The sequence below is a fragment of the Hibiscus syriacus genome, unplaced genomic scaffold (genome assembly GCF_006381635.1).
Source record: "Hibiscus syriacus cultivar Baekdansim isolate YM2019G1 unplaced genomic scaffold, ASM638163v2 tig00111877_pilon, whole genome shotgun sequence".
Taxonomy (NCBI): domain Eukaryota; kingdom Viridiplantae; phylum Streptophyta; class Magnoliopsida; order Malvales; family Malvaceae; genus Hibiscus; species Hibiscus syriacus.
Window position 1 is genome coordinate 149,357 of NW_024063208.1, and position 7,913 is coordinate 157,269.

The 7,913-nt window shown below is 35.1% G+C and overlaps 1 protein-coding gene across 1 annotated transcript; it reads right to left on the reverse strand.

The window, feature by feature from the left end:
• Positions 1 to 2,428, reverse strand: LOC120172685 (laccase-22-like). The gene is made up of 6 exons (XM_039180091.1): positions 2,295 to 2,428; positions 1,943 to 2,094; positions 1,614 to 1,858; positions 1,399 to 1,527; positions 381 to 1,301; positions 1 to 198 (listed from the first exon to the last, which is right to left on the reverse strand). The coding sequence occupies exons 1-6, from the start codon at positions 2,379 to 2,381 to the stop codon at positions 68 to 70; spliced, it is 1,665 nt and encodes a 554-aa protein (XP_039036022.1). The 5' UTR covers positions 2,382 to 2,428; the 3' UTR covers positions 1 to 67.
• Positions 2,429 to 7,913: the final 5,485 nt, after the last annotated feature.

Consider the following 7,913-nt stretch of genomic DNA (forward strand, 5'->3'; position numbering starts at 1 on the left):
ATCCTTTGATCATCTGCTGTTTATTACCCCTCAAATTTTGATTCTCAAAGCTGTCTCGAAACCTTGTTTAGCACATCGGAAGATCACTTGGAGGCGGTTCGATCGACTCATTCGGGCCTTCCCCGTCCTCCACCAAGAATGCCATCTTAAGTCCCCATGTTGTATGAACTTCTAAATGGCAATGGAAAAACCAGACCCCTAAACAGACAGAGACAGTCCCATGATGTTGGAACTTGGAACATGTGTTTCGTTGCTTGTTGTTAAAGCAAGTTATATAGACAGTTTATGAACAAGACATTGCTTGCTATGGAATTAATGATTAGAAAGGACAAATATAAGATGCAATTTCTTTTTCATCAATAACATTTGATAATAATTACCTGGGTTATCTCCTCTGAATCTGATTGCAGTCCACCCTGCAGTCGGTACACTCACCGTGTTCCGTTCAACGGGATCGACGAGATTGAATTCCAACGGATCTTTTTCCGGATCGAAGTTTCCAATCCCTCTACCGACCACGAAGAAGTTGCTTCCATGAAGATGTGTTGGATGGCTCTCGGGTGCTATTATAGAGTTCCCCTGGATCACTAGTTGAACTGTTGAGTTATAGGCCAGTCTGTATACCTTGGTGCCATTGGTTGTTTGTAGATTGGACAGTGGAGCTTTGGTATAATCGAAAGGCATCAACGGCTTTCCCGGGAAATCATTAGTGAAAACCCCGTTTATGCCGTAGTAATGTGCTTGAAGGAGAGCCGTGGTTGGCATAACGAAGGAGACGTTGTTAATAGCCGCTACGGCTCGGCTACCATTGAAGCATGTGGCACAAGGGTTGAGCCCGACCCCGATGGTGAAAAGAAGGGAGTGATCGACGGTTAAAGGGACGTTGGCTGGATATTCTTTTGAATTAAGGCTTCGAAGCAAATTACAAAAGATGGATGTCACCGGCGTTGCATTTACAGCAGGAATGCTGACCATGGTAGTCGGTGTAAAGGCAAGGGTGCGATTGTAGCTTAAGTACCCAATTCCTGTCACGTTATCGACTGCAACAATGGTGTCCATGAACGGAGATATAGCTATTAAGTACTTCCCGATGCCCTGATCTGCTTTAAGAAGTGCAGTTGTGGTTTGCCCTGGACCGAGAAATAATGTATCGGTTTTCAAGGGTTTCGTGTACGCAGCATCGACTTCGACGACAATCAGATTGTGGTATGCGATCTTGAAGAAAAGTTCATCGTTCACTGCCGCATTTATAACCCGAAGTAAATAGGTCATTCCTGTTTCGACGTGTAAAGTATATGCATCTGCATTCACAAAAATGATGCAACTTTGTTAAAGGATTTACATTATATGATTATGATGCAACGGAGCACAAGACCATATAGAGTCCAATGCTAATACCATCAGAAGAACAGCTAGGAACCGGCCCCGTATGGCCATTGATCGTGTGTGCATCCGATATATTCGGAGGCAAACCGGTTTTTGTTGCCTGGTTCACCACTGCTTCAGTATCTGCCTTCCACCATTCCCCTATAAATATCAGCATATTAGTCCCGCAAATACGTTCTACGCCGGCAAAATCAAGCTTCGAGGTGCCCGAAAAGGCCGAAACTCACCTAATACGATGACTTTTTCCTTATCTGGTTTTGGAAACGGGTAAGGGACACCTTTCTTAGGCAAGATAACAATGGCACCATACAAGGTTGATCTCAACCAGGAAATATGTGCATGCCATAGGAGTGTCCCTCTTTGACCAGTTAATGTGAAGTTGTAAAGGAAGTTCTGGCCTGGTTGAATCGGACACTGTGTGATATATGCTGGTCCATCGGACCAACCGGTTCGAAGCTGCCGGACCCCATGCCTGAGACATCAAGAAGTATGCTCTCAAAGCTACAATTTCAGACTCACTTAAGTTGCATGGATTCTTTGTGAAGAACTTGCTTACCAGTGGATCGTAACATTGTATTGAACATGATTGGTGACCCTCACGAGAACGTTCTCATCCTCTCGAGCATAAAGAGTCTGCCCCGGAAACTTGCCGTTGACGGTCACAATCGTCTTGGTGGCGCAAAGCTTCGTTTCGTTTTTCAAGACCACCTGAATCGGATGCAATACATATAGTAATTTTTGTGACATAAGAAAAGTATCATAGATAACATTTAGGCATGATGTTTTCTTTTGTGTGGTACTACCGGATCGTCATCACCGGAATCATATATCATTCTATCAACAGACCATGACTCTCGGTCGAAAATAGAACCGTTGACATGACACACGACGGAACAAAAGTTACTTACATCGAAATGGTAATGCCGAATCTTACACTCAACCATTGCAGGAACTAAGACCGACAGGAACAGCAATGTCTGAGCCCAAGAATCCATCCTTTCTGCTCTTCTCTTACAGCTACTAAGTTTAGAACAAACCAATGTCTGCAAACCACCTTTTTATAGCATTTTTGCAGTAAATTACTATTGATGCAATGTCATTTTTGCTGGTTAGGTGGATGAAGAAGAGATAAAAGAAGCTGACAGTTGTTTTTTTATTATTTGTGGAAATTGAAGGTTTCTTGGAGGTTACACAAAGTAGAAAAAGTGATCGTATGTTTACAAAGGTTGCCATTATCAACCGAATGATACTTCAATTGTGTCTGAAATTTACTTCCTATCTGCAAAACATTCATATCTTGTTTCTCAAACTCTTCTTTCTTCGTTACAGGTGTTTTTTTTGTTTCATGTTACTTTCTCCAACATTTAAGTCCCCAAGTTGTTCATATCTTTAATTCTCTACCACTTCCGCATACAGTTTAATATTAGTAATGGCAATGGCCATTTATGTTTGAATTTGTAAAAAAGAAATATCCGAAAAATTAAAAATTAAAAATTAAAATGATATTATTTAGTTTTTCTTCTGAGTTTGATTGTTTTGCGATTTAATCCTTGATTTATTTGTTTTTTTGCCATTATTTCTTTGTTTTAAGTTTATTTTTGACAAAATTTTAATCATATGTCCCTCAACCAAAGTAAAATACAAGTGCAACTTCAATTCATCTTTTTGACAATAAATATATTATTTTTAATTAATCTCTGAACTTTGTAACCTATCCAACTCGATCATGCTGTCGTTATTATTTATAGATTTTTCTTTTCATCAAATTAACGTTTATACTCTCGTCAATACTTTTTTTTCTCAAAACTCTTTATTTCAAAAAGTTGTATTATAAATATGTTATATGCTTTTAGATGATATTTAATTTACTAAATATTATTATAAATTATATATATACATAGTTACAAAGACTCAATTCCACTCAATATGATTCCATCCCTATCCAGAAGAATAAAAATGAACGTGCACATGTGAATGAAACAGCCAAATCCGGTGGTGGGTAATAGTCTATATAATCCTTTTTGTAGTTGAGAAATGGTTTTCAAACATGATGATTGATGAATCAATATCCTGGACATCTGGCTAGAAACTTTGAGGGGGGAAAAATTAAAAGATGTGGCTTTTTGGATTTATTAGTAAATTAGACCATAATTATATCCTAATTTTCAGATTGGTCCACAAAGTTTTTTGGGTCCAAAGTGGCACCTAAACTATTAATTTGTTCCTACCTTAGCCGAAGTCATAAACTTTTGGGGCAAAATGAGAAGAATTTCAGGTATTGCTTCTAACAAAAAACCTTTAAGGACCAAATTTATGAATTGAGGTATAATTCAAGGACTAATTTACTGATAAATCTTTTTTTTTCAGTTTGTAGTAACAGCTCAACTTGCCTATTTTTTTTTATTTCAAATCTCGTATCTTTTTCAACTTGATTGAAGTTTTTCAATTAATTTCAAACCCCACATTTATCTCACTAATAAATTACAAAGATTCTTGTTTTAAAGGTGGTGAATTCATTTTGTTGGTTGAAATCCTTGGTCTCAAAGACAATTAAAATTGATAGTTTATCCATTAGTAATTTGTGGTAACCTATCTATAAGGATTAAATACACCGACTTAAACCCTAATTTTTTATATTCAATTTATTGGCAAATAAATTCAGATTTATTATAGAAATCTATTATTTTTCTCTATTTACAACATCAAAATTTGATTATTAAATATGATAATTCAAATGATGAGCGTTAAGATGGATATACACTGCCTTTCCATTCTTTTTTAATTATTAAAGAATGTTTACATTTGACGTCCTAACAAAACGAACACTTTATGAACAACCGTGAAGTGTAATTATATGTTCACAGATTTATCAGCTGGTTGAGAAATCCGAGGATGTAATACTCGTTGAATATTAAATATGATCCTTCAAACATACAAAAAGAATGTACTAAGAAGAATATGATTATACTAGATGGATTGAATTGGGTTAGTTTTAACTTGAGTAAATCTAATTTGAGTTTTGAAATTTTCGAGTAATTTTCAATTGGAATCGCTTTGGGTTCAAGCACTTGCCAATCCCTTACGCAGGTCTAAACTACTTAGCCTCACAGTGCCTATAAATTGAAAGATAATAAGTGCGCTCAAACGCACATTCTCTTAAGTATTACAATGAAAATCATGTCAATCGAATTAAAATTTAATCAATGATTATGCAGTTTTTTATATGAAGGTGAAGGGGTTGATTGAAACTGAATCCAAGGCATAATGCTATTCAAAACAAAAATGACGTCCCTTATCAATGCACATATTCCAAGCTTTTAATAGATATGCTCAACTTGCCTATTTTTATTTCAAATCTCATGTCGTTTTTCAACTTGGTTGAGGTCTGTTTTTCTTCTTACAAACCCCACATTTATCTCACTAATAAATTACCAAGATTCTTGTTTTAAAGGTGGCAAATTCATTTGAGATTCTTGGCCTCAAAGACAACCAAACTATGATGTATTTTTTTTGGTTGTCATCCCGGATGCATGACTTGACACTGACTAATCTGTTGCGGAAGACGGCTATCGGATAGAGTAAAATCGCAACTGATAATTTGAGAAAATAAAAATGAAGATAAAAGAGACACAAAATTTACGTAGAAAACCCCTAAATAATATAGGGTAAAAACCACGGACAACGGTAGAAGAATTTCACTATGAGAAACTAGGAATTACAACTTCTCTCGATCTACCAAGGAGAAAACAATGATAATTCTCTCTTGATAAAAAAGAGAAAATAACTCTCAAGAATCTCTCTAAATTCTCTCTAGTATTGGAAGAAAGCTAGAATGCTTTGAGATGATTTTGAAGCTAAATGAGCCAGGGTATTTATAGTTGAAGCTTAAGGACTAATCTTATAAATACCCTAAAGTACAATAACTAAAATTGAGCTTTTACCATTGTCAAAAAATCAACAAAAAACAACCCATTTTTCGGTGCATTTAATTATTTGCACTTTAGGTGGAAATGTGCAGCCAATTTGGACTTTGGAATTTCAACATAATCCGGACATACTCGCGTTATACACCTAATTTTGGTGTGTGAGTCTCCTAACGGAGATTTTCTGCATAAGGTCTCGAATTCAAGACTTGCTTAAACGATATCAAGTTGCTTACCACTTAAACCAACTTATTGGTAACCGAACTATGATATTGATTATTGATTAATTAGTAGTTTTGGTAAGCATATCATGAAGGATCAAATACACCATCTTAGACCCAAAAAATGCGTTAAATAATGAGTGTGCAATTTCTTTCCGTTATCTTTCAATTCTTCTGAAAAAACCGTGTGCATTTGACATCCTGACAGAATTGACCCTTTATGAACAATCATGATATTTAATGATATATTCATAGGGATAGTCGTATATCTCTTGAAAAAAAAATATGTTTTTATAAAATTTAAATAATTTTTTTGTAGTTTACATTGGTATTTTAATTTTGCACTCCGAAATTTTTAATATAACTTCTTAAACATCCATACTCCTGACATAAAATTATACGCATGTTCGTAAATGTTCACTTATTTTTGCTAGCACTTCAAGCTTATCTTCCGCATTGATGTTTTACTTCAAATCTATCAGTTGGTTGTGCCAAAAAAAACATGATCTTGTGAAATCCGATGGCGTGTTACTCCGACATTCGAATACATTTTTAATATGATCCTTTGAATATATGAATTTTTTTAAAAATAATTCGATCATATTATATTGGACATGTATCTATCAGGGGGGAAGAGGAGAAACCATTTTAGGGGACTATGAGTGAAGTTCAAAAGAGGGAGGGGGCAAAGTGAAATTTTACCATTAATATGTGATGATACACTGAAATTCTAATGCCTTATAGTATAGCTCATACTTGACATTATCCTTTGATTATACCAAATCCAAAGCTTAACTTCATAGGAATTTCCATTATCTTCTGGATTTCAATTCGAAAACCTGTCTAGAAATCGAACCCGAAAGTCAAAATTTCATAGTAATTCAAGCATTTCATTTCGTCCACTATTTCCAGAACTTCTACATGTGGGATTACTTGAGAGTTTTTGAGATAATTAAGGTACAAGGAAAAGATGTCTGCAGAAGGGAAACAAGTGAAACATCATTGTTCAAGTAGTAGCTCCAACAGGGACCCCTGCACTGAGCCTCGAAGATCCGTATAGGGTTTCTTCGAACCGGATAATCTCATTATTTGAACCGTACGCAACTTGAGTTCAATCGTCGAAGTTCGTGATCACTTTGTCGAACACCGATTGTTGACCATCGCTTCTGTAACCACTGGCTTTCTCAATCAAGAACCCCGATGGAGCTACCTCAAATAACAGTCTCAGCTTGGCCTTCGCAGATGGTGAGGTCACATTTATAAATATACGCTTCTCTTTTGCAATGACCCGTAAATAGAAAAAATAGAGAACAAATAGTAAATCATTTAAATTTGACAAAAGTTTAAAATACAAAATGACCCTTGAATTTTACAAATTTGGTCAAATTAACCCTTGAATTTAATAAACTTGGTCAAATTAACCCCTGAATATTGTTAAATTCAATCAAATTAACCTCTTTGAACTTGTAGTAATTTATAAGTTCATGGGCCAATTTGACCCAAAACAAATTAAAGGACAACCAATCTTATCAACTTTAGAGGTCAATTTGACCTAATCTGTCAAGTTCAGCGGCTATTTTGTGTTTCAAGCCATGACAAAAATATAATTTAAGCTTAAGGTTTTTTTAGCCCTCGTACTCGAATCAAATTATCAATGTTGTCCTAAAAAAAAGTACCTAATTTGGTGTTCGAACTCACAAATTGCATCAATGTCGTTATTTAACCGATGAAATTATTATTAATTGTTAGAGTACTGATGTGACAGTTCATTATATTAGTGTGGTTGTCCAAATTTTGTATAATGACAAGATAGAGAGATTTAAGTGATTATTTTATAATGATGATATGGAAAAAGAGTTTAATTGATTCTTTTAGACCGATGACACAATAAAAAAGTTTAACAGATTTTTAGGAAGTTTGAGAAAAAAAATTAAACCCTCGACTGTTCTAAGAAAATCAATTAATCGTCTCTTATTTATACGTGCACCGTCATATCAATAATGCGAACTAAATGCTAGCATCGTGGATCTTCATATTAATATAACTAACTGTCACGTCAATAATGTAATGATAAATTACAGTTTTCATCGATAAAAGGACAACATTAGTGCTATTCACAATTGATGAATTTTTCGTCGAGAAATAATATTGATAATTTAAATTGAGTTTGAGGACTAAAATACCTTTACGCCTATAATTTAGGATGAAAACCAAAGGATATGGGAGAAGCATGGGATATACCTGGTTAACATCAGGCATCATTCCACCGGTGTACCTCAGTGTGTATTTCGCTCTCACATAAGGGTAAAAGTTGGTAAATTAAGTACATATTATTCGAATTTGGATGTGAGTGTCAAATACGAATATGCATGTTTAAATATGT